This window comes from Saccopteryx bilineata, chromosome 4 (genome assembly GCF_036850765.1).
Source record: "Saccopteryx bilineata isolate mSacBil1 chromosome 4, mSacBil1_pri_phased_curated, whole genome shotgun sequence".
Classification (NCBI taxonomy): domain Eukaryota; kingdom Metazoa; phylum Chordata; class Mammalia; order Chiroptera; family Emballonuridae; genus Saccopteryx; species Saccopteryx bilineata.
In genome coordinates this window covers 134,621,785-134,649,343 of record NC_089493.1, presented here as the reverse complement: position 1 = coordinate 134,649,343, position 27,559 = coordinate 134,621,785, and the positions used below count along the sequence as shown (strand labels likewise).

Genomic DNA, 27,559 nt, shown 5'->3' with positions numbered 1-27,559 from the left:
TTTCAAAATTTTGGCCGGTTAATCTATTTGGCTTTAACATAGTCTAAATTCCCTTTTGAGAATCAGATTGAAGTTTTCGGTCCATCAGTCCAACAAGGGTGGGGTGATCCTATTTCTTTTTCTTTTTCTTTGGTGGTTCATCCTCGGAGCTGCTGTCCGTGCTGGTGCTGCTGCTACTGGAAGAGCTGGAATCTGAGTCTGAATCTGAGGATGAGGAAGAGCTTGTGGAGGAAGCTGAAGATGACGAACTGGAGGAGCTGTCATCAGTGTCACTGTCCTCGGAGGAGGATGAGGTAGACGTTTCTTCACTCTCTGATGAAGAATCACTGGCTGAACTGTCACTGCTATTGCTACTGGAACTGGTCACACTCTTAGACCTATTAGACAATCAACAGTTATATGTGTGGGAAGCTGATATTTACTAGAATGTTAATTCCATATGAATATTATGTACATGTATGTACTGAAGCTTTGCTAGCATGTTATTCCTATATTTGGTACTTTTAGGATTGCCTAACTATTGTAACCATGCCTCCTCCCCTCGCTTTGCAAGGTGTTCTGCTTCAGCAATTTAATTCTCTTAGATAGAGTTCAAGTTAAGTGTAGCTAATATATTATGCTCCACAGCAAATAATATTGGAATATTGTTATAAATTTGGCGTATTTAAATCTCACGAAGAGTGGTAGATGTTTCATAATCTTAACTTTAGACCAGATATAGCTGGTCAATAATTTTTTACCAGTCTAATAATAACATTTCCTGTTCTAAGTTAGCAGAAATTATTTACTATTTACAGGTAGAAAGACTCTGGAAAGTAGGAGAAAAAAGAGAAATAAAAGCAATAAATTCCAGATTGGTAAAGAGAGGAACATATCAGGAAATAGGATAATATTTAATCATAAATTGCAAACAAGAAACTTCAGCTCCAAACCTTTTTTTTTTTTTTTTTTTTTTTTTAGAGAGAGACAGGAAGGGAGAGAGATGAGAAGCATCAACTCGTAGTTGTGGCACTTTAGTTGTTCATTGATTGCTTCTCATACATTCCTTGGCCAGTGGAAAGGGGGGTGTTTCCACCCAAGCCAGTGGCCCCTTGCCCAAGCCAGCAACCTTGGGCTCAAGTGGGTAACCTTTGGGGTCAAACCAGCAACCATGGGGTTATATCTATGAACCCACGCTCAACCTGGCAACTCCACGCGCAAGCTGGATGAGCCTGCACTCAAGCCAGTGACCTCGAGGTTTCGCAATTCTTTCTTTCTTTTCTTTTTTTTTCTTTTCTCTCTCTCTTTCTCTCTCTCTCTCTCTGTCTCTCTCTTTCTTTCTATTTTTGAGACAGAGAACAGAACAGGGGAGGGGAGGGGAGGAGCAGGAAGCATCAACTCCCGCATATATGCCTTGACCAGGCAAGCTCAGGGTTTTGAACCGGCGACCTCAGAGTTCCAGGTTGACGCCCCATCCACTGCATCACCACAGGTCAGGTTCCAAATCTTATACTACTAGTTTTAAATCATTCTTCCCATCCCTCCAACTACTATTACATATTAACTATAGAATACTCCTGAAGCTGCACATACCTTTTTTTCTTGGTCTTTCTTTCTGCATTAGTTTCTCCAATGCTTATAAACAGAGGGGGGGAAAACAACCTGTTAACAGTGATTCTGCATAGCTCAGACCAATCCTTCTGTTATGCCCAAAACTACCTTACATTGGAGAAACACTCTGTCTTTTATAACATGTACCCAGATTCCAGTATTCGTTGTCACAACCAAATGGAAAGTTGTCTATTGAAGGCTATATGTGGTACATAGAGTCAACTTAATTGGCACTGAAGCAAGACATGTCATTTATCAACTATATCTTAGAAGCCACATGAGTTAGTAGTTAAGATAACCAAATGTACCAATTTGATTCTTTTCTAGTTTTGAACTTAGGTTGATATGGCTAAATCAACTATATCCTGAACAACAAAACAAAGTAAATAATAGCACAACAGTTGTAAATTATGATGGAGTTTCTGAAATCATATTATAAAGGGCCATTTCATATAAAAAGAAAAGCAACCTTTAATTTAAAATAACCATTTATTTTTCTGAATGTTCCCCAAATGTTATTTACTGTGACAGTTAATACTTTAAGACTGTGTTCCCTCACATTATTTACAAAGAACAGAGCCTGGTGATTTTTGAACTAAATATATGAATAACTTGCTGTTATATTCCTGCCAAACGACATGCATATTAAATTACTTAGTGTTTCAAATGACAGAATTACTTCTATTATTATAGCACTGTCTTATAAATTTAATATTTCCATTTTCTGGACTTCTCTGTATTTCCTATGTAATGCTTCTATTTTTATTTTCTGAGTCTTCAAATCTAAATATCTATGTATGTAAAGTTGTTTTACACAATGGAATTACTGAATTGTCATTTTGGGGGTAAAATAAGTGGAAGAAATTCATTTATTAAACCACACCACAATGGCCCTGGCTGGTTGGCTCAGTGGTAGAGCATTGGCCTGGCGTGCTAGAGTCCTGGGTTCGATTCCTGGCCAGGGCACACAGGAGAAGCGCCCATCTGCTTCTCCACCCCCCCCCTCTTTCCTCTCTGTCTCTCTCTTCCCCTCCGGCAGCTAAGGCTCCATTGGAGCAAGGTTGGCCTGGGGAACTGAGGATGGCTCTGTGGCCTCTGCCTCAGGCGCTAGAATGGCTCTGGTTGCAACAGAGCGATGTCCCAGATGGGCAGAGCATCGCCCCCTGGTGGGCATGCCGGGTGTATCCCAGTTGGGCGCATGCGGGAGTCTGTCTGACTGCCTCCCCATTTCCAACTTAAGAAAAATATTACAAAAAAACAAAACAAAAAAACCACACCACAAGATACCATGATCACTTAAATTCACACACTTCCATTGTTTTAGCATTGAACCAAAAATCAGCAGTCTTTATGTAACAGAGCCCTATCAAAAATTCACATAGGTCTATGTATTTTTTTTTTTTTTGTATTTTGTATTTTGTACCTCTCTGTGGTAGAGGCCACAGAGCCATCCTCAGTGCCCAGGCCAACCTTGTTCCAATGGAGCCTTGGCTGCGGGAGGGGAAGAGAGAGACAGAGAGGAAGGAGAGGGGGAGGGATGGAGAAGCAGATGGGTGCTTCTCCTGTGTGCCCTGGCCGGGAATCGAACCCAGGACTCCTGCATGCCAGGCCGACGCTCTACCACTGAATCATCCGGCCAGGGCCAGGTCTATGTATTTTTAAGATCAAGATAGGTGTGTAATACAACTAGAAAAACAAAAGTAAAAGTTGGGATGAAATTATTCATAACTCATATATATATATTTTATTATATTTTACTTTTTAGGACAGAGGTCTTCAAACATTTCTTGTTTACATTTCTAATAAAAGAATATTGAAAAACCGTTTCTCCCTACTTTATTTATTGTAAGTTTTAATATTTGTAAAGGGTATAATCACTGATAAATTATATTCTCAACATATATTTTTTCAGTATTTAAAAATATTTTTTATTAATTTTAGAGAGAGAGAGAGAAACAAAGGGAGGGAGGAAGGGATGGAGGGAGAGAGGAAGAGAGAAAGAGAGAGAGACATCAATTTGTTTTACTCATTCATGCACTCATTGGTCAATTCCTGTATGTGCCCCTACCAGGGGTTGAACTCACAACCCTGGCACACTGGGGCTATGCTCCAACCGAGTTTCCTGTCCAGGGCTATATTGATTTTTTAAGAAGAAAATTGTTATATGACTTTGATAACTGTACTCAATGGAAAGCAAATGTCACAGTAATTTGATACTGCAATTCACTTAAAAAATACATGAACAAGCTTATCTTTAACATTTGGTACTTTTACATTGTTCTTTTCCTCCTTTTTAATTTAGGCTTTTATTCTGCTTTCTCATAGAATGTATCCTAAATATGTATATATTTTTAAATTTTATTTATTAATTTTAGAGAGGCGAGAGGGAGAGAGCAACGGAGAGAGAGAGATAGGGAGAGAGGGAGAAAGAGAGAGAAAGAGAGAGAGAGAGAGAGAGAAGTGGGAGGAGGAGGAGGAGGAAGCATCAACTCCCGTATGTGCCTTGACCGGGCAAGCCCAGGGTTTTGAACTGGTGACCTAAGCATTCCAGGTGGATGCTTTATCCACTGCGCCACCACAGGTCAGGCTTCTAAATACTTTTATGTTTGAAATATTGAGGCATAATTTGCTTTAGATAAATTCTGTGCTGAGGTTTTTTGTTTTATCTTATTGCTTCTAGGCTTTTAGCTGTCAGCCTCAAGATATGCTGTTGTTTTCATTGAGGTGTGGAAGTCTTGTGTTTAAACAAGGGTCAGCCATTATCCAATATAGTATTGTCTGACTGAAAATACTTAAATTTACATGTGTATGATTTGACTGAATACTAGTAATAAAGCGTAGCATCAGAAATAAAGTTGCTCACTGAAATGTTAATATTGATTCTAACTTGTAGTATTTTTTTTTATTTTTAATTTATTTATTTTTTACAGAGACAGAGAGTGAGTCAGAGAGAGGGACAGACAGACAGGAACGGAGAGAGATGAGAAGCATCAATCATTAGTTTTTCATTGCGCGTTGCAACACCTTAGTTGTTCACTGATTGCTTTCTCATATGTGCCTTGACCACGGGCCTTCAGCAGACCAAGTAACCCCTTGCTGGAGCCAGGGATCTTGGGTTCAAGCTGGTGGGCTTTTTGCTCAAACCAGACGAGCCCGCGCTCAAGCTGGTGACCTCGGGGTCTCGAATCTGGGTCAAGCTGGTGACCTCGGGGTCTTGAATCTGGGTCCTCTGCATCCCAGTCCGACGCTCTATCCACTGCGCCACCGCCTGGTCAGGCGGAGTTAGTATTATATAATATTTAATCCCTAGAAGAAAGCTACTGTAAAAATATTAAAAATTTGAGTTTTGTCTTACATTTTATTTCACTTGAATATATGAAGCATGTAATAATGCCCATTGCTAGTGAGAAAAAATGTAAAATTCTGTTTTTTTTATAATTTTCCTTATCTGGTACCATGGAATAAAATATTAGAGCTGTGAAAAAAAAAAGTGTTTAAAATTTTTGAACTGAGTTACCATTATCATTACTACAAAATTGATTAAAACAATGTAAACTATCATAAATTTTAATAATTATTATATATAAAATAATTTTATTGGAAATACATCTTTTTTTTTTGAGAGAGAGAGTGAAAGAGAGGAAGGGAGAGAGAGGGTGAGAGACAGGGAAAAGCATCAACTCATAGTTGCTTTCACTTTAATTGTACATTGAGGCTCTTTTTTTTTTTTTTTTTTTTTGTATTTCTCTGAAGCTGGAAACGGGGAGAGACAGACAGACAGACAGACTCCCGCATGCGCCCGACCAGGATCCACCCGGCATGCCCACCAGTGGGTGACGCTCTGCCCCTTCGGGGCGTCGCTCTGTTGCGACCAGAGCCACTCTAGCGACTGGGGCAGAGGGCAAGGAGCCATCCCCAGCGCCCGGGGCCATCTTTGCTCCAGTGGAGCCTCGGCTGCGGGAGGAGAAGAGAGAGACAGAGAGGAAGGAGAGGGGGAGGGGTGGAGAAGCAGATGGGCGCTTCTCCTGTGTGCCCTGGCCGGGAATCGAACCCGGGACTTCTGCACGCCAGGCCGACGCTCTACCACTGAGCCAACCAGCCAGGGCTGAGCTTCTCTTATGTGTCTTGATTGGGGTGTGTCAGTGTCTCCTTGCTTAAGCCAGTGAGTGACCTTGGGCTTTCCATGAGAATGATTTTTGGGCTCATGCTGTTGAGTTTTGGGATTATGTAGATGAACCCCTGCTCAAGCCAATGAGTGACTCACGCTGATGTGTCTGTGCTCAGAGCCAGTGACCTCCGGGTTTCAAACCAGCGACTTCAGGGTTTCAAACCAGCAACCTCAGCATTCTGGGTGGATGCTTGACCTGTGGTGGCGCAGTGGATAAAGCTTCGACCTGGAAATGCTGAGGTCGCCGGTTTGAAACCCTGGGCTTGCCTGGTCAAAGCACATTTGGGTGGATGCTTTATCCACTGCGCCACCACTGGTCAGGTTGAAAATGCATATCTTAATGACATGGGTATTTTTTTCTAGTTTATGTATCTGTGAATCTTATTGCTAGACTGTGACAAGGTTCAACATCAATTCAATTCCTCTATTTAATTTTTATAGATTTAACCCTGATAAATCTTGTTAATCTGAATAGGTAGATGGGAATAGAAAGAGTTTTGTTTTAGTGATGTCACTCAATTCTTTGAACTTCTCCCATCTTAAACTCTACAAGTAACATAATGATGTATCATTAAAATATAGTTATAAGTTGACAACTCAATAAGGTCTATTTCAATTTCACTGGGGAAAAAATTTACAAAATAATTTATCCCCAATAATTAGGGCCATTCACTTTCTCAGTACAAATACCAGTATTTTGAAAAATCTCTAGGTTTTTATACATGAGGACAACATACCAAGGAAAGATTAGAGATTGATGAGAGGTATGCCTTTCTTTTGTGAATTAAAGAAGGGTTTGTTGGGAAAGGGGACATGGAAAAGGAGAACCAGGAGGCAAATTCTCATACAGATTAACTTGGGGGAAAAGTATATATGATATTGATAATCTAGAAACTGATTACTCATCTATTCCTCCATAACCCTTGAAAAGCCTCATGTTCACAAACTGGATGAACTTGAAGTTCAGATGTTTACAACACTATTATAAAGCTAAGAGTCCTGAAGACAGTGCTTCTAATTTATAGCACAAAGTGGACTCAACCCCTCCCTATTTCAGTTTCTCTTAACATGTATGCTTACCTATTTCATTGAAATTTTGAAAGTTTTATTCAAAGGATATAAAAGGGTAAATAACAATTTTCCAGTTTCCTTGCTACCCAGTTCTCCTTTTATTTATTTATTTAAAATATATATATTTTTTAATATAAAAAAAAGATTTTATTTATTCATTTTAGAGACGAGAGAGAGAGAAAGAGAGAGAAAAGGAGGGAAGGAGCAGGAGGCATCAACTCCTGTATGCCTTGACCAGGCAAGCCCAGAGTTTTGAACTGGGGACCTTAGCATTGCAGGTTAACGCTTTATCCACTGCACCACCAGAGGTCAGGCACTATTTACTTATTTTTTAAATGAGAGGAGGGGAGATAGAGAGACAGATTCCCGAAGGTGCCCTGACCAGGATCCACCCAGCAACCTCTATCTGGGGCTGATACTGGAATCAACTGAGAGCTAGCCTCAGTGCCTGAGGCTGACACTCAGACCAGCCAAGCTATCCTCGGGGCTGAAGCTCAAACCAATTGAGCCACTGACTGTGAAAGGGGAAGAGACAGAAAAGGGGAAAGAGAGGGGAAGAGAAGCAGATGGTGGCATCTCATGTGTGCCCTGACTGGGGATCGAACCCAGGACGTCTGCATGTTGGGCTGATGCTCTTATCCACTGAGCAAACTGGCCAGGCCCAGTTCTCCTTTTATTTATTTATTTACTTACATACAGGGACAGAGAAAGAGTCAGAGAGAGGGAGAAGGACAGATAGGGACAGACAGACAGGAACGGAGAGAGATGAGAAGCATCAATCATCAGTTTTTCTTTGAGACACCTTAGTTGTTCATTGATTGCTTTCTCATATGTGCCTTGACCGCAGGCCTTCATCAGACAGAGTAACCCTTTCTAGAGCCAGCGACTTTAGGTCCAAGCTGGTGAGCTTTTTGCTCAAGCCAGATGAACCCACACTCAAGCTGGCGACCTCGGGGTCTCGAACCTGGGTCATCCACATCCTAGTCTGATGCTCTATCCACTGCGCCACCGCCTGGTCAGACCCCAGTTCTCCTTTTAGAAAGAAACTACTATTATCAATTGTTTGTATTTTTTAAAAAAACCATTATTTTTTCCTTTTTTAAACATAAATGATAGCATATTATATATAGTGTTCTCTACTTGGTCTATATACTTACCCTAAGTAACTTGGATTCCTACCTTGGATATCTTTTCATATCCGCTCATATGATCTACCACATAGTATTCTGTTGTCATGTCACTGGTAGTTGAGGCAATAAGGCAAAATGATTAAGAGCATGGATTCTAAGGAGAGACCGATCAGTTTAACACTTAAGTTTTTGACTTACTATCTGTGTGACAACCCTGAGCAAGGTGTGAACTTCTCCATGATTCAGTTTCTTCATAGGTAAAATGGGGATTAATAATAGTACTAAACCTTTATGTTTTAGATATGATGCTTAAATATGCTAATACTTAGCATAGTGCCTTCCTTGTACACAGTAAGCACTTGTTAAAAGTTAGTTAATATTATCATCTAAATCTGGATAATCACCATGAGACATTTAGGTCCTTAATAAATTCTATAAATACGGGGGAGGGGCTGCATTCAGGGAGACACTAGAATCTATGCAAACACAATAAATTAAAAAAAATAATAAATTCTATAAATACAAATTAAAATATTCCTTTGGATACCACATGTAAACTTACCTTTGTTGTAACAATAATCTGTTTTCTTTTTCTTTTAAAGCTTTCTTTAATTCTGCTGTTCTTGAAGGCCTATGTAGGTATTTTCTTTTTCCTGTGCATTCATAAGTCCAATGTCCAAATTCCAAGCATTTCTGACATCTTACGTGTTGCTTATTTGCTTCACTACAGAGCAAAAATCAGAATACAGGCCTTAAAATTTTGACTTAACATATTCTTCCCTGAAGAGAATAAACAATTTAAAGTGTAAAATTATGTTTGTTTCTACTAAAAAAATAAACATTTTACATTTTAAATTGTTCATGTTAGATTTAATAAAAAGACAGCATAGGAAGTGTTTAAGAGCATGGACCTTGAAGTTAAGACAGAACTGAGCTCAAATCTTCATTCCTCAATTCCACTCCAGTAATGGCAGAGTGAGTAACTCAGACAATACCTAGGATCAGAACTAGAAAAAATAAAAACAGGCAAAACATTTAAAATAATCTGCTTGAAAAACCTGAGCACTAACAAGAAGATAAAGAATAACCAAGTCAAGATACGGAAGAAGATGGCAATCCAGAGTGATCAACCCTGTGGTTTGTATCCAAATTAGGACTCTGAGGGGCTATCTATCCTCTAAGAATAATCTAACCATATATGGAATGTAGTTCAGTTTCTAGACTTTGAGGAGACTAAGAAAAATCTCAGTTTCTGAAATTAAATTAAGATGCAGCAAGCAAAGAAAAACAGATGAGAGAACTGGGAAGGAAGAAATAAAATTGTCATTCATCATTAATGATGTATTTGTACATAGCAAATATAAAAGAATCCACGGAAAAAATTTTTGAAGTAGTTTGAATTCATAAGCAAATCAAGCAAGGCTTTGTACTGAGGTCAGCAATCTGTCTGTAAAGGATCAGATAGTAAATATTTTAGGCTTTGCAGACCAAGAGGCAAAGTGAGGATATTATGTAGATATTTTTATAATTGGAGACAAAATTGTTTCCAGAAATATTTTTGATAATAAAAATATTTCACAAAAAAGATAAGAATGAAATTATCTAGAGGATAACATTTTACTCAATTCAGGTTCAAAGTTAATGTTCCCTATCATCAACTCAATCACATACATACATACATATGTAAATAATACTCTTAGCTTGCAAGCCTACAAGAATAGGCAGCAGGAGGCATTCAGTTTGCCAAACTGTGTTCAACATAAGGTCAACACATAAAAACAAATTGTTTCGGCCCTGGCTGGTTGGCTCAGCGGTAGAGCGCCGGCTCAGCGGTAGAGCGTTGGCCTGGCGTGCGGGGGGACCCGGGTTCGATTCCCGGCCAGGGTACATGGGGGAGGTGCCCATTTGCTTCTCCACCCCCCACCTCCTTCCTCTCTGTCTCTCTCTTCCCCTCCTGCAGCCAAGGCTTCATTGGAGCAGGGATGGCCCTGGCGCTGGGGATGGCTCCTTGGCCTCTGCCCCAGGCGCTAGAGTGGCTCTGGTCGCCCACTGGTGGGCAGAGCTTTGCCCCTGGTGGGCGTGCCGAGTGGATCCCGGTCGGGCGCAGGCGGGAGTCTGTCTGTCTCTCTCCGTTTCCAGCTTCAGAAAAATTAAAAAAACAAACAAACAAACAAAAAAACCCCAAATTGTTTCTATATAATAAAAACAGCTCAAAATTAAATTTTATTTATAATAGCCTGAAAAATATCAAACACCTAGAAATAAAGATAATTTGTGCAAGACTTTTATGCAGAAAACAAACATTACTGAGAGGAATTAGACATTTAGACAAGTGGCTAATAAAGGGATATACCACATTCATAGATTGTAAGGCTCATTACAGGTGTCTGTAAAGTCATGGTGCACTTTTGACCGGTCACAGGAAAGCAACAAAAGACGATAGAAATGTGAAATCTGCACCAAATAAAAGGAAAACTCTCCCAGTTTCATACCTATTCAGTGCAGTTCGATGTGGGCTCACGCAAAGATTTTTTAGGGCTCCTTAGCTAGTTATCCCATATAGCCTCTACAGACTCGTCACTGACTGATGGCCTACCAGAACGGGGTTTCTCCACCAAACTACCGGTTTCCTTCAACTACTTATCCCACCGAGTAATGTTATTCCTATGTGGTAGCATTTCGTTATAAATGCGCCCATATTCACGTTGCACTTTGGTCACGGATTCGAATTTAGTGAGCCACAGAACACACTGAACTTTCCTCTGTACCATCCACATCTCGACTGGCATGGCCATGGGCTGCTCTGCTGTATACACGGTGTTACATCATCATCTGCACATGCGCACATGCTGCTACATCATCCTACAGAAACTGGAAGAGTTTTCCTTTTATTTGGTGCAGATTTCACATTTCTATCGTCTTTTGTTGCTTTCCTGTGACTGGTCAAAAGTGCACCATGACTTTATGGACATACTATATTGTAAAAACGTCCATTCTCCCCAAACTGATCTATAGATTCAAAGTAATACCAATAAAAATCTCAACAAGTTTTTGTTTGTTGGTAAAGGACTGTAAGAGAAGTATCTGAAATTCTGCCAACATGAGTTGAGACTAGTAAAAAATATCAAGAATATCGAAAATGGCTTCATTTTGTGTCTTAGTTATATTTAAAGCGTAAGGAATCAAAAAAAGGATAAGTTCACTATTTGGCATGATAGGCAAATAGGCCAACAATATCACGTAATGGGCTAAAGAGATCAAGAAGAACTCTTTTATTTTGTTGCAGTCTGAACTCAGATACAATTACACACAGAATGAAAAGACTAAAACTGAAGTCCAAGGTATTTGAGGAGAAGGTAAGAGAGCCTTTATCCATTCTGAATGTGTTTAAGTCATATGACCTGGTAATTGTTCACTGACATACCAGAGATTTTCCAGGTGAGACTGTTGGACTTTTGCTGGTAATAAGGAGTCCTGGTGCACGAGTGGTGCTGAAAGACTGAAAGTAGGCTAATGCTGTTTTGACTTTAGAAGTGGGGAGAAAGGTACATTCCACAAACTAAACCAGTGAACTTGACATCCATTCCAGCCAAAATTCTGGCTGGATTTATTAAATCGATTCAGAAAGAAAAGCCATGATTACTAGGTATCAAATCATTCCAGACTAATACTGCATTGCCTTTAGGGTATTTGTATTTCAATAAGGCATCCTGGAAAGTCTCTCACAAGATCCTTGTGAACAAAACAGAATAATTAGTAGATCAGTTGAACATCAGGGACAAAGAGTATTGTATAACAAGTTGAAATAAGTTATACAGAGAGAGGTATCTAGTGGTGGCCAGCAGGGTTTGGTCCTCAGTTTGGTCTTGTCCAGTATTTTTATAAAGGACACAGATGTGCATACTTACCAAACCTGCAGTTGATACAAAACTGGGAGGAATAGCTAATACAACAGATGACCAAAATCAGGACCCAAAAAGGTCTTGACAGGCTGGAACTCTGTGTCAAATCTAACAAGATGAAACTCAACAAGGGTAAAAGTGAGAGACAAGATGGCGCTGGAGTAGGCGGACGTACCAGCATCTACCTCCCAGAACCAATGTGGATTACAAACTAATTTTATGAACTATCAGCTGGAAAAACCAACTTTGGACTAAACTAAAAGGACTCTTCAACCAAGGAACGCTGAAGAAGCCACACAGAGACTGGTAGGAAAAGCGGAAACGCGGAGAGGGCTGCCCAGCTTCTCGGAGCGAACGGCAGCAGGGAGAGACTCGCGTGGCGGGAAGTGAGTTTAGCAGAGGGGGAAGGGTCCTGAGCCCCAGGAACAAAGCCCCAACCTGCAGCCCCAGCGCCCAGAAGAAGCGTAAGGACAGCATTTAGCTGGAAACAAGTCAGGATACTGTTTGTGAGAGAGTCTGATTTCTCAGACCCAGGATCCTTCTTAAAGGGACCACGCAGAACATCTCTCTCACAAACACTCACCCGGGGCTCCTGGAGACGGAGGGAGAGGGGAGAGAACCACAGTAACAGGAAGAGAGTGCAATCTAGGAGGCATAGGGAAAAACATTTTGGGAGATAGCCACCCTAACCCCTGGGACGAGTCACTCCCCAAAGCTGAAGTGAATATTTCCCACAGAAACAGCAATACCAGCAAAGGGAAGCAGGAGAGCAGCCAAACAAGCTCCCCCGCGGCATTCAGAGCAGAGTCGCATAGAAGGAGGGAGCTTTCGGGTCTACAGTAGTGAGTCTTAGGGTCCGAGCTGCAACGCCCCCACCCACGTGGCTGAGGGTGCACCGGAGACCGGGCGGCAGCGGGAGACAAAAGCGCGGATCTGCTGGCAGGGGCGGAAGCCGGCTGGCCACCAGTGGGCTCAGGTGTGAGCTCAATCTTGCCCGGCTAGGGAGAAGGGGGCATGCAAAAGCGGCCAAGCTCAGCTGCCAGCAGCCTGTAATCCAGCCTCCGGGAGAAGGGCGGGAAACCCAGAAAGGGTAGAAACCAGTCCCAGAGCAAGGGCAGAGGAGCACATCCCTGCCCCGCCCATGCAACCCAGGCTTGCGGTCTGACTTGGTAGCCTGCTCCTCCCGCAAGGATGGAGCCAAAAGCCCAGAAGAGGCGGAGTTCCACTACGAAGCTGAGCTTGGGGCAAGCAGCCCTGCCTGGCGATAGAGCCAAGGCTAGCAGCCGTTCCTTGAGTGGGATCATCCTGCAAAGGCAGGGCGAAAGCTCGGAAACAGGTGGAGACCCGCAGCAGAGCAAAGGTGCTTACCAGTGCCCTCAGGACCGAGTATAACATCACACACAGGGGCGGGGCAAAGGCCAAGGCCACCAACCCTTGTGCACCCGAGCACGTGATCACAGCCACTCTCGTGAAGAGAAAATGCGAGGCAGAGAAATACAACACAAATAAACCAAGAGAAATCCCCAGAAAAGGACCTAAGTGAATCAGATATAACCAAATTACCAGATGCAGAGTTTAAAATAATGATTGTTAGGATGCTCAAAGATATTAGAACCACCATAGATGGCCATTACGAAAACCTAAATAAAGAGATAACAAATATAAAAAAGGACATTGAAATAATAAAAAAGAATCAGACAGAAATGACAAATACAATATCTGAAATAAAGAATACAATGAAAGGAATTAAAAGCAGGATGGATGAAGCAGAGAATCGAATCAGTGAGTTAGAGGACACAATAAATAAAGGCACGGAAGCAGAACAGAAAAAAGAAAAGAGACTCAAAAAGTCTGAGGAAACTCTAAGAGAGCTCTGTGACAACATGAAGAGAAATAACATCCGCATCATAGGGGTTCCTGAAGAAGAGAAAGAACAAGGGATAGAGACTTTGTTCAAACATATTATAGCAGAAAACTTCCCCCAATTAAGGCAGGAAAACATTTCACATGTTCAGGAAGCACAGAGAACTCCATTAAGGAGAAACCCAAAGAAACCAACACCAAGACACATCATAATTAAATTACCAAAGCAAAATGATAAAGAGAAAATATTAAAAGCTGCTAGAGAAAAAATGACTATCACCTACAAAGGAACCCCCATAAGGATGACTTCTGACTTCTCAACAGAAACACTTGAGGCCAGAAGGGAATGGCAAGAAATATTCAAAGTAATGCAGAACAAGAACCTACAACCAAGACTACTTTATCCAGCAAGGCTATCATTTAAAATTGAAGGAGAAATTAAAAGCTTTACAGACAAAAAAAAACTCAAGGATTTTACTGCAACCAAACCAAGGCTGCAAGAAATGCTAAGGGACCTCTTGTAAACAGATCAAAGGAAAAAAAAGAATATAGCAAAAGAGAAAAACAGTTTTAAAGAAAAAAAAAATGGCAACAAACAATTACATATCAGTAATAACCTTAAATGTTAATGGATTAAATGATCCGATCAAGAGACATAGGGTAGCTGCGTGGATAAGAAAACAGGACCCATACATATGCTGTCTACAAGAGACACACCTTAAATCAAAAGATGCACACAGACTGAAGATAAAAGGATGGAAAAAAAATATTTCACGCAAATGGAAATGAAAAAAAAGCTGGGGTAGCAATACTTATATCAGACAAAATGGACTTTAGAACAAAGACCATAGTTAGAGATAAAGAAGGTCACTACATAATGATAAAGGGAGCAATACAAAAGGAAGATATAACCATTATAAATATCTACGCACCTAATATAGGAGCACCTAAATATATAAAGCAGACTTTGATAGACTAAAAGGGCGAGATCAACAGCAATACTATAATAGTAGGAGATTTCAATACCCCATTAACATCATTAGACAGATCCTCAAGAAAGAAAATTAACAAAGAAACAGCAGACTTAAAGGACATATTAGATCAACTCGATTTAATAGATATCTTCAGAACCTTTCACCCTAAAACAGCAGAATATACATTCTTTTCAAGCGCTCATGGTACATTCTCTAGAATAGACCACATGTTAGGGCACAAAAGCGGGCTCAACAAATTTAAGAAGATTGAAATCATATCGAGCACTTTCTCTGATCACAATGGCATTAAACTAGAAATCAACCACAATAGAAAAATTGAAAAACATTCAAACACTTGGAAACTAAATAGCACGTTATTAAACAATGAATGGGTTAACATTGAGATCAAAGAAGAAATTAAAAAATTCCTAGAAACAAACGATAATGAGCATACATCAACTCAAAATTTATGGGACACAGCAAAAGCAGTCCTGAGAGGGAAGTTTATAGCATTACAGGCATACCTCAAGAAGCTAGAAAAAGCTCAAATAAACAACTTAACCCTGCATCTAAAAGAACTAGAAAAAGAACAGCAAGTAAAGCCCAGAGCTAGTAGAAGGAAGGAAATAATAAAGATCAGAGCAGAAATAAAGGACATAGAGGCTAAAGAAACAATACAGAGCATCAATGAAACCAGGAGCTGGTTCTTTGAAAAGGTAAACAAGATCGATGAACCTTTAACAAGACTCACCAAGAAAAAAAGAGAGAGGACTCAAATAAATAAAATTAAAACGAGAGTGGAGAAATAACAACTGACACAACAGAAATACAAAATATTGTAAGAAAATACTATGAAGAACTGTACGCCAAAAAACTAGACAACCTAGATGAAATGGACAATTTCCTTGAATCATATAATCTTCCAAAAATCAATCTGGAAGAATCAGAAAACCTAAACAGACCAATTACAACAAATGAGATTGAAACAGCTATCGAAAAACTCCCAAAAAAGAAAAGTCCTGGGCCTGATGGCTTCACAAGTGAATTCTACCAAATATTCAAAGAAGAACTAACTCCTATCCTTCTCAAGCTATTTCAAAAAATTCAAGAGGAAGGAAGACTTCCAAACTCCTTTTATGAGGCGAGCATAATTCTGATTCCAAAACCAGGCAAAGACAACACAAAAAAAGAAAATTATAGGCCAATATCCCTGATGAACTTAGATGCAAAAGTCCTCAACAAAATATTAGCAAACCGGATCCAGCAATATATGGAAAAAATCATACACCATGATCAAGTAGGATTTATTCTTGGGAGGCAAGGCTGGTACAATATTCGCAAATCAATCAATGTGATTCATCACATAAACAAAAGAAAGGAGAAAAATCACATGATAATTTCAATAGATGCAGAAAAAGCATTTGATAAAGTCCAGCACCCATTCATGATCAAAACTCTCAGCAAAGTGGGAATACAGGGAACATACCTCAACATGATAAAGGCCATCTATGACAAACCCACAGCCAACATCATACTCAATGGGTAAAAATTAAAAGCAATCCCCTTAAGATCAGGAACAAGGCAGGGGTGCCCCCTTTCACCACTCTTATTCAACATAGTTCTGGAAGTCCTAGCCACAGCAATCAGACAAGAAAAAGAAATAAAAGGCATCCAAATTGGAAAAGAAGAAGTAAAACTATCATTATTTGCAGATGACATGATATTGTATATAGAAAACCCTAAAGTCTCAGTCAAAAAACTACTAGACCTGATAAAAGAATTTGGCAAGGTGGCAGGATATAAAATCAATACTCAGAAATCAGAGGCATTTTTATACACTAATAATGAACTCTCAGAAAGAGAAATCAGGGAATCAATCCCCTTTACCATTGCAACCAAAAAAATAAAGTACCTAGGAATAAATCTAACCAAGGAGATTAAAGACTTGTACTCGGAAAATTATAAAACATTGATAAAAGAAATCAGGGAAGATACGAATAAGTGGAGGCATATACCGTGCTCATGGTTAGGAAGAATAAACATCATTAAAATGTCTATATTACCCAAAGCAATTTATAAATTCAATGCAATACCAATGAAAATACCAATGACGTACTTCAAAGACATAGAACACATATTCCAAAAATTTATATGGAACCAAAAAAGAACACGAATAGCCTCAGCAATCCTGAAAAGGAAGAAAAAAGCGGGAGGTATCACACTTCCAGATATCAAGTTATATTATAAGGCCATTGTACTCAAAACAGCATGGTACTGGCATAAGAACAGGCACATAGATCAATGGAACAGAACAGAGAACTCAGAAATAAACCCACAGCTCTATGGACAACTGGTATTTGACAAAGGAGGTAAGACAATACAATGGAGTAAAGACAACCTCTTCAACAAATGGTGTTGGGAAAACTGGACAGCTACCTGCAAAAAAATGAAACTAGACCACCAACTTACACCATTCACAAAAATAAACTCAAAATGGATAAAAGACTTGAATATAAGCCGTGAAACCATAAGCATCTTAGAAGAAAACATAGGCAGTAAGCTCTCTGACATCTCTTGCAGCAATATATTTGCTGATTTGTCTCCACAGGCAAGTGAAATAAAAGACAGGATAAACAAATGGGACTTTATCAAACTAAAAAGCTTCTGCACAGCTAAAGACAATAAGAACAGGATAAAAAGACAAACTACACAATGGGAGAATGTATTTGACATAGCATCTGATAAGGGGTTAATAACCAAAATTTATAAAGAACTTGTAAAACTTAATACCAGGAAAACAAACAATCCAATCCAAAAATGGGCAAAAGAAATGAATAGACACTTCTCCAAAGAGGACACACAGATGGCCAATAGGCATATGAAAAAATGTTCAACATCACTAATGATTAGAGAAATGCAAATTAAAACCACAATGAGATATCACCTCACACCAGTCAGAATGGCGCTCATCAATAAAACAACACAGAATAAGTGCTGGCGAGGATGTGGAGAAAAGGGAACCCTCCTGCACTGCTGGTGGGAATGCAGACTGGTGCAGCCACTGTGGGAAACAGTATGGAGATTCCTCAAGAAATTAAAAATCGAACTGCCTTTTGACCCAGCTATACCACTGTTAGGAATATACCCCAAGAACACCATAGCACTGTTTGAAAAGAAGAAATGCACCCTCATGTTTATGGCAGCATTGTTCACAATAGCAAAGATTTGGAAACAGCCCAAGTGTCCATCAGCGGACGAGTGGATTAAAAAGCTTTGCTATATATATACTATGGAATACTACTCAGCCATAAGAAATGATGACATCGGATCTTTTACAACAACATGGATGGGCCTTGATAACATTATACTGAGTAAAAGAAGTAAATCAGAAAAAACTAAGAACTATATGTTTCCACACATAGGTGGGACATAAAGATGAGACTCAGAGACATGAACAACAGTGTGGGGGTTACAGGGTGGGGGGAGGAGAGGGAGTGGGTTGGGGGAGGGGAGGGGCACAAAGATCATGGCTTTTCAGCATTTGCCATATTCCCCCCTTAATCTATAGACAGACAGCAAATATTTACGTATGGTGTTCCCACTATAAAGACTGCTGTCTTAGGGACAAATGCTGATAAACTATTTCAGCAGTTCCTCCTTCTTCAAAGACTTATATGTCAACATAGAGCTCCATGTTTCATAGGACATACTCAAGCTCACTCCATGCTCCCTGGTGCTTTAGCACAAGGGAATGCCCCCCCCCCCTTTTTTTTTTTTTTTAGTATTTTTTCTTTTATTTATTTATTTTTTGTATATTTCTGATGGGGATGGGGAGGCAGTCAGACGGACTCCTGCATGTGCCTGACTGGGATCCACCTGGCATGCCTACCGGGGGGAATGCTCTGCCCATCTGGGATGTTGCTCTGTTACAACCGGAGCTATTCTAGCGACTGGGGCGGAGGCCATGGGGCCATCCTTAGGGTCCAGGGTGGATTTGCTCCGGTGGAACCTTGGCTGCGGGCGGGAGGAGGGAGACCGAGAGGAAGGAGAGGGGGAGGAGTGGAGAGGTAGATGGGCGCTTCTCCTGTGTGCTCTGGCCGGGAATCGAACCCGGGAATCCTGCACACCAGGCCAATGACTCCGACGGGTCTACCATATCATGCTTTTTACTTAAAAAAAAAAAAAAATTTACATTTCTTTTGAATGCTGATGAACAGGAGACACCAAATCTTTTTCGCCTGCAAACTACTACCTTCTTTATTAGATCTAGCTAATAACACTGTTCTGTCTTTTTTCCAAATAGCTCCAGATATATGGAAAAGATTTATATAGGCGGAAGGGGATCCTCAAACCCCTCAGCAAGATCTTCTGAGAATGGCTTTTAAGATACCTAGAGGCAGAAAAAGCCCAATAGAGATCAGGGGAACTACCAGCTTTTAGGATACACTCTTAAAGGCTCCAACACCCCAAATGGTCTCATAGGATGCCATCTGGGTCCTGCTTCAATAGTGGAAAGAAGGTCATTGAGCTAAAGCCTGCCAGGCTTACACGCCTCTGCTGTGAGGAAACAGGGACACTGGAAGGTGGGCTTCCCCCTCGCTCCTCTAAGGGAGGGTTCAGTCTCTTCCAGCCCTGCTCCAGCCACCTAGGACCTAACCTTGCCCAGAAAGCTGGGGTTTGCCACTGAAGGCTGAAGGTGTCCAGGGCCGTCGGCCCCATCTACGACACTGTGGATGAGCCTAGGGTATTTCTTCCAAGAAGCAGGTAAACTGATCTCATTCGCACAAGGGCCACTTAACTATGTTTTGCCTGAATAGTCAGGTTTTTTATTCTTCCCTCAAAGATCTCTGTTGTGGGTGTTGATAGTCCTATTTTCTGCTGCTTTGCTTAATATATAGTGTTTCCTTTATCCCTCCTACCTCAATGCCCCACTCATATTTCAGGCTGAGACCTACTCTTAATTTAGAGCTCTCTTTCCTCCTTTTGCCAACTTGTATTATGAATTTACCTTTGCCACCCAGCTTAGTGTATCCCAAGGTTCTCTTTACCAGGCCACAGACACAGAGCTCCAGGGAAAAGCAACCTGGTCTCAACTCTCCAGGCAGAGGAGAACAGAAGCTCCATTATCCACGCATGCTGCAAATGGCTTTTTCCAGTCTGCCTGAATCATTACCAGCTAGAAGCAGCGGTCATTGGGACTTGGACATGAGCTGCAAAGTATAGAATGGTGACAACAATTCCAGTGCCATGCGGACTTTTCCTGTGGGGAATTTTCCTGGACTCCTGCTCCCTGTGACAGCTCCTAACAGACTGAACTGTGGTTGGGTTGCATTTTTCAGGGATTTGGCATGGTGATGGGGCCAACTTGGACTTGGGGAACATGTTAAGGACACTACTCATTCATGGATTCTTGCTGTATTGGCCAAGAGTTTGCTTAAAGGCTGTTAATCACTGTAAAAAAAATAGAGGACTGGATGAAGAAGATGGGGCACATATACACCATGGTATATTATTCAGCTAGGAGAAAGGGTGACATCGGATCACTTATAGCGGAATGGTGGAGTCTTGGTAGCATTGTGCGGGGTGAAATAAGCGAATCAGAAAAAAACAGAAACTGCAGGATTCCATACATTGGTGGGACATAAAAGCGAGACTAAGAGGCATGAACAGGAGTGTGGTGGCTATGGGGGGTGGGGAGAGGGAAGGAGGGAGAGGGGGAGGGGGAGGGGTACAGAGAGAACTGGATGGAGGGTGGCGGAGGACGATCTCTCTTCGGGTGATGGGTATGCAACAGAACTAAATGACAAGATAACCTGGAAATGTTTTCTTTGAATGTATGTACCCTGATTTATTGATGTCACCCCATTAAAATAAAAATTTATTTATAAAAAAAAAACAAAAAAAACAAGGGTAAAAGTAAATCTGATACTGAAGTATAGAAAATCAATACAAGTACAAGATAGGGGAAGCTCAACTTGATGGCAATTCAAATGGAAATCAGTTTAGGTCATAAGTTGGAAAGTTAAAAGGAAGCAGGGTTTAGCTTCATAAATATTATTTTCCTTTCAGCTAGCTCAGTATAAATTTTTTGATAGATTTGAAAAATGTATCAGGCTACTTCAGGAGGTGAATATGTCCTTCCTGGAGATCTTCCAGTGAAAGTTAGATGACTACCCTGAATGCTGAAGAGACAGTGGTGGAATCCAGTGAAGAGCTCAGTAGAAGAAATGACCTCAGTTGTGCCATGATTCTATAATCTACCTACATGAATATGAGTACATATAATTAAAAAGCAAAAATAATCTCATTTCAGTTGATTTAAAGTTAAGTACCTGAGAGATTTGCTGCATGGGGAATTCAAATTTAGGCTTTTTTTTTTTTTTTTTTTTGCCTGACTAGCAGGGGCACAGTCGATAGAGCGTCAGCCTGGGATGCTGAGGTCCCAGGTTTGAAACCCAAAGATCACTGGCTTGAGTGCAGGCTTACCAGTTTGAGTGTGGGATCAACAGGATCCCATGGTCTCTGGCTTGAGCCCAAAGGTTACTGGCTTGAACCCAACGTTACAATCTTGGCTGGAGCCCCCAGTCAAGGCACACACAAGAAGTAATCAATGAACAACTAAAGTGGCACAATTATGAGTTGATGCTTCTCATCTCTCTCCCTTCCTGCCTGTCTCTGTCTCTCACATACACACACAAAAAAAATTGGCTTTTTTTCCTCTTATTTTTCCCTATTAGTCCAAAGACCTTTTTAAATGGAAGACAATAGTACTTTCTCATTTCTCTTGACTAACTTAAAAGCTGTTTAAAACTTGTTTATTATAGAATATATGCTCTTCGGCCCTGGCCGGTTGGCTCAGTGGTAGAGCGTTGGCCTGGAGTGCAGGAGTCCCAGGTTCGATTTCCAGCCAGGGCACACAGGAGAAGTGCCCATCTGCTTCTCCACCCCTGCCCCTCTCCTTCCTCTCTGTCTCTCTCTTCCCCTCCCACAGCCACGGCTCCATTGGAGCAAAGTTTGCCTGGGCACTGAGGATGGCTCTGTGGCCTCTGCCTCAGGCACTAGGATGGCTCTGGATGCAACAGAGTGATGCCCTAGAGGGGCAGGGCATCGCCCCCTGGTGGGCATGCCGGGTGGATCCCGGTTGGGCGCATGCAGGAGTCTGTCTGACTGCCTCCCCGTTTCCAGCTTCGGAAAAATGCAAAAAATAAAAAATAAAAATTAAAAAATTAAAAAAAATAGAATATATGCTCTTTATAAATAAAATTACCTTTTTTTTTTTTTTTTTTTTTACACAGGGACAGAGAGAGAGTCAGAGAGAGGGATAGACAGGGACATACAGGCAGGAACGGAGAGAGATGAGAAGCATCAATCATCAGTTTTTCATTGCGAGACCTTAGTTGTTCATTGATTGCTTTCTCATATGTGCCTTGACCACGGGTCTTCAGCAGAGTAACCCCTTGCTCCAGCCAGCGACCTTGGGTCCAAGCTAGTGAGCTTTTGCTCAAACCAGATGAGCCTGTGCTCAAACCAGATGAACCTGTGCTCAAGCTGGAGACCTCGGGGTCTCGAACCTGGGTCCTCTGCATCCCAGTCCGATGCTCTATCCACTGCACCACCACCTGGTCAGGCTAAAATTACCTTTTTAAAATACACTTTTTAAAATTTATTTATTGATTTTTTCCCCTTTTTTTGGAGAGAAAGGGGAAGGGAGAGAGACAGAAAATTGACCTGCTTCTGTATGTGCCCTGATGGTATCAAATAGGCAACCTTTGTGTATATGTTCTAACAAATGTAGCTATCTGGCCAGGGCAAAACTAAATCTTTTTGATGAATGTAAAATGAAAAGCAAAGGCCTCTTTTCTGCTTTCTCTCCAAAAATATTCCCCAAGCTCTTCACCCCCCTACCACAGACTCTAAAGGCACTTCTTTTCTGTCTGCAGACTTATAGTTAGTATACCTTGACAGCTTTTATTATACATCATATGCTTTCTTCCCAACTAGACCAGAAGCCCCCAAAGATTTGTGTTTTCTGTGTAGCTCCTGTACCAAATACAGGCACACTCTAGACATAGAACACTTGTAGAATTTTGATACTTCTGAAACAGGAAACAGCAATATTCTTCAGGTGCTAAAAGTCTCACTTTCACTTCGTATTTAGAGTGGACATTGGTTGGTTTTGCCATTCTAGTCTTTATTACTTTTCTGACCTACCCATCCAGCTCATCAGTGATTTGTAAAGTATGCATTCAATTGTACTGGGGAAAAAATGAGACCTGAGACAATTAGAGCTTTACAATACCAAAGACTTGGCTCAGGGTTGGGCATGTAACCCAATCTAGATCAATAAGATGCCACAAACTAGAAGCTGAGAAGATATTAAGGACCTTAGATACTGTGGCCATCTTGACATCAAAGGACTGAACCTCTATAAGTATGGAACTGAGAATTAAGAGTGTAGACACTGGTGATGTGATTTAACATGCTTATTAAGTGTTATTACGTCATTATTGACCTCAGAACTATCTGACTTCGAAGCCTTCTTCCTCCATCAAACATACTAGTACTCTGGACTTTCTAACTCTTTATCCTTATGTTCAAGGAACTTTTCTCAACTGGCATGAGAGACAGAGTCTGATGGAGGGGAGAAAAGAATGGATAGGCCTCTTAAGGATAAAAAATATAAATAATATATACATTAGCAGAATGTTAGCAATACATTATTGATGTGCAATGGTGATGGCATGAACTGCTTGCTGAGAGAATGAAAAAGAAGCAGACGTTTGGGGTCCAGGTTGGAAGAAGAAAAAGGAGTGTCTGGGATAACTCCTGCATTATCTGTCTACAACAAATCTCTTGTGCCACTTTCTCTCATTCGGCACAATGGCTGTCTTTCAGTTCTTAAAAACAAACTTCTTTCCTATATCAAAGCAATTAACTATGACACTGGATGCTCTGTCCCCAAAATATTTCATTACTGATCCCTTTCCCACAAACGTCACCTCTTCAGAAATACCTGTTCTGTCTAACCAACTTAACCAGGGCCTCTCTTTCCACCACCTATTTCCTTCCGAGTTCTTGTCACCAACTTCATCTACTTAAAATGTTTAGTTTATCGACTCTTCCCATAACAAAAACGTGGTTTGTCCTGAACCCTTCTTTTTCTCTATACCCAAATTCTGGCACAGAGTGGCAAGTTGTGGAAAAATTAATGTTTATTGAAAAGAATGAATGGCAGAAAGTGAGAGGACAACGCAGGAGGAAAGCCGGCGTGGTGGGCAGGCTGCTCCCAGGGAAGTCGCTAGCTGCTAGCAGGAGGCAGGAGAAGCCGGCCAGGCTGGAGGCTGCGTAAGGAAGCCGGAGGTTTCTAACGGCCAGTGGGGAGTCTGGGTCCAGGCTGCAGGCTTGCCCGGCCACCCGTGGGGTGGTCACCACTTGGTGACCAACTCCTGTGCGTCCCCTTCCGGGAAACAAACTCGAGGCTCTTTGGACCCCCACCCCCAGGTCCCGCCCCGTGGACCCACGCAGCGGTCTTCTACAAAATAGCCCACGGACAGTAATCTCATTGCCGAGCCGAGCCGGTAGCAGGACACCAACGTGTTAGAAACAGCGACCTCCTGCCGGTCCCCACTGAGGACTCGTCACCGGCCCGCTTCCGGGCGCCGGCTCCCCGCCGGCTGACGCGCTTCTCCCCGCCCCCAGCCCGCCCGCCGTCCGACTGGGGCCTCACTTACGCTCGTCTCCGGGATATGAGCCGATGCATGGGAGTCGCCATCTTAGCGCAGCCGAGCATGCCGCGCAGGATTCTGGGAAACTCCTCGGAGTGGGCGTGGGCCTCGAGCCCGTAGGACGCCGACGTGGGCGGGGTTGGGGGGCGGGCCTATAGCGGCTTCGCCTCGCAGTGTGTGTTGTATCTCAGGTGTGGGCTCCAGCTCGAGGGAGAGGGGTGAGGGCCGTGGTCTGACCTGAAGACGGGTTTGAAGGATGGATACAACACGGGTTCGAGCTGTGCGGGTCCACTTACAAGGGGACTTTTCCTCAATAAATACAGTGGACGCTTCCTACACGCAGTTTTCGCACCCGCAGATTCAACCAAGCTTGCATAGGAGACCATTAACTGACAGACTTTAAGCAAACCATGAAGTGAAAATGTGTGTTATTTGTTTTTATGTATTTCATAGGGACGTTATAACCACCAAATGATACAGTATAATGGGTAAAAGGTTATACAAATAATTATGTTAGGATATTTTGGCATTTAGCGTCAGATTACGGAGACTTTGTTGCCTTAAATACACATTCTTTGAAACATATATAACTTTGAAATATATATGTATGTTTCTGGGTCTCCATTTATTTTTTAATATTTTATTGAACACCTAAAATGTTTCAGGAACTGAGGATAAAGCATTGAAAATAAAGCTCTTGTATACATGGAGCTTTTTTCAGACAATAAACAGAGGCAGTGTCCAAGGAGCATAAGTAATCTAAAGAAAAATAATTTAGTGAAGGGGGAAAAAAGTGATTTAATATTGGGAGATCTAGAAGGTGGTGTCACATTTTGAGTACATCTTGTTCTCAGAACAATGAATGGAATCTCACTATCTGTTCTGTTCTTCAGCTTGCTTTGTTTATTCCTCAGTGTACTTAAAGACATCTTTTTCCATATCAGCACAAACAGAGCTAATTTTTTTATGTATTATGTTATATGGATTACATGGTTATTCCACAAATTATCCAACCAGTACCCTGTTGTTGAACAATTTGATTGTTTAGCACGAAGATGGAATGAACAAGATTTTTAAGTACTCACTGTGTCTCTGTAAGATGACCTCTTAGAAGTGGAATTGCTAGATAAAAGGATATGAGCACTTTTTTCCCATTCATTTGAGGGAGGGAAGGAAGGAAGGGAGGGAGAGAAAGAGAAGCATCAACTCCTACTTCAGTTTAGTTGTGTACCCATTGATTGCTTCTCATAGGTGCCCTAACCCGGGCTCAAACAGGCAACTTCCAGATTCAGCAGGCAACCTCTGCACCCAAGAAATGCTCTATCCACTTCCCCACCAGCCAGGGCAAGATATGAGCATTTTAAAATTTTGTTAGATATCATCTAATTCCCTTTATTTATTTATTTTAATTCATTGACTCTTAGAGAGAGGAAGGGAGAGAGACAGATCAATTTTGTTGCTCCACGGCCCAGTCCGACGCTTTATCCACTGCACCACCGCCTGGTCAGGCAGTTTTTTATTATTAATAAATTCTGAAAATACATTTTAATCCCAAGTATTTTTATATGAAGATACTGTATTTGCAAGGTGAGTTTTAAATGTGGTGGATTTAGCCCTGGCTGGTGGCTCTGTGCATAGAGCATCGGACCAGCGTATATATGTCCTGGGTTTGATTCCCAGTCAGGGCACACAGGAGAAGCAACCATCTGCTTCTTCCCCTCCTTCTCCTCCTTCTCTTCCTCTTCCCCTCCCTCAGTAAGTGGCTCAATTGGTCCGAGTGTGGCCCCGGGAGCTGAGGATAGCTTGATTGGTACGCTTGCCTAAGCCTCAGGCACTAAAAATAGCCCAGTAATTGAGCATTGGCCCTAGATGGAATTGCTGGGTAGATCTCTGTCAGGACACATGCAGGAGTCTGCTTCACTATATCCCCTCCTCTCAACTTAAAAAAAATGTGGTGGATTTATTATTTGGGGTTACTCAAGTGGCAAATGACAGACACCAAAATCAAAATAATCCTTGTAGCCTGACCTGTGGTGGATAGAGTGTCAACCTGCAATGCTGAGGTCACCAGTTCTAGGCCCTGGGCTTGGCTGGTCAGAGCACATGTGAGAAGCAACTACAAGTTGATGCTTCCCATTTCTTCCTCCCCCACACACCTTTCTTGCTCTCCTCTCTCTTCATAAAATACATAAATAACTAAATAATAACCCTTGTAAAAAAAGGGGGGGAGATTTAAAGGATGGTTACTAGGCCCAGAAACAAGGGTGGGATATCTTTTGCAAAGACAAGCTACTCCTTACTTTCCTCTATAGCCTCAACCCCTCAGACTTCTCTCTCTGGCTGGGAATATGGCTACTGGAACCTTGAGAACATCACATCCTTACAATTCCTCAGCCTATCAAAGATGGAAACCAAACAAATAAGCCATCTAGTTTTATTTAGACTATTGCAACAAGGAAAGCACCTCAGATCTGAAGACCACAGTGTCTCAGCAGGGTCGCTTTATTTGGAGACTTCTATAGGGAAGAGTAGACAACTTCTAGGTGAGGTGATTTTATATCTGGAATTGTTTTTGTAATCAAGGGTCTTGGTCAGTCAGCTGAACAGGAAATGTTTGTGTCTATCTAGTTTCAGGGGCACCAGACAGTTTAGATAATCATTTATGGGACAATGCATGGCAATTTGGAGAGGATATCTAGCCTTATCATAGGTGAACAGGGGAGTCGGCTATGAGTCTTATCTAAGTTGCATGAGGAAGAGTGTTTTTTTGCAGTAACCTGAAACATAAAAGAGTGTGTGTGTGTGTGTGGGGGGGATTTCTTAACCATCTCAGTTTTCCAAGAACACAGAGTTTAGGTCAAACTCAACACTGTCAAGACAGAGACCAGCTTCAGAAGACACAACTCTGGGAAGAGCGCTGTGTGCTTGGTCACATGCTCATCTGCCTATCTGATTCAGTGGCAGGAGGTACTGGGAATGATTCAGCCTGGATTATGCCCACTCCTGTCGTCAGAGTGGTGAAGAGAAGGGGTACAGGGCAGATGAAAATAGTTCCATAGTGGGCTGTCACAATTTAATTCCAATGGAACTAAATTTGAGAACTTTTCCTTAAAGCAGAAGACACAAACCTTGTTCA

The 27,559-nt window shown here is 41.5% G+C and overlaps 1 protein-coding gene across 2 annotated transcripts; it reads right to left on the bottom strand.

Moving 5' to 3' along the window:
* ZCCHC10 (zinc finger CCHC-type containing 10) lies at positions 1-24,486 on the bottom strand. Of its 2 annotated transcripts, XM_066278330.1 has the most exons (4): positions 24,430-24,486; positions 8,522-8,683; positions 1,573-1,614; positions 1-377 (listed from the first exon to the last, which is right to left on the bottom strand). In XM_066278330.1, the coding sequence occupies exons 1-4, from the start codon at positions 24,468-24,470 to the stop codon at positions 110-112; spliced, it is 513 nt and encodes a 170-aa protein (XP_066134427.1). In that variant the 5' UTR covers positions 24,471-24,486; the 3' UTR covers positions 1-109. The 2 variants fall into 2 exon arrangements, with proteins under 2 accessions (XP_066134427.1, XP_066134429.1); XM_066278332.1 differs by lacking the exon at positions 1,573-1,614.
* Between the last annotated feature and the right edge of the window lie 3,073 nt (positions 24,487-27,559).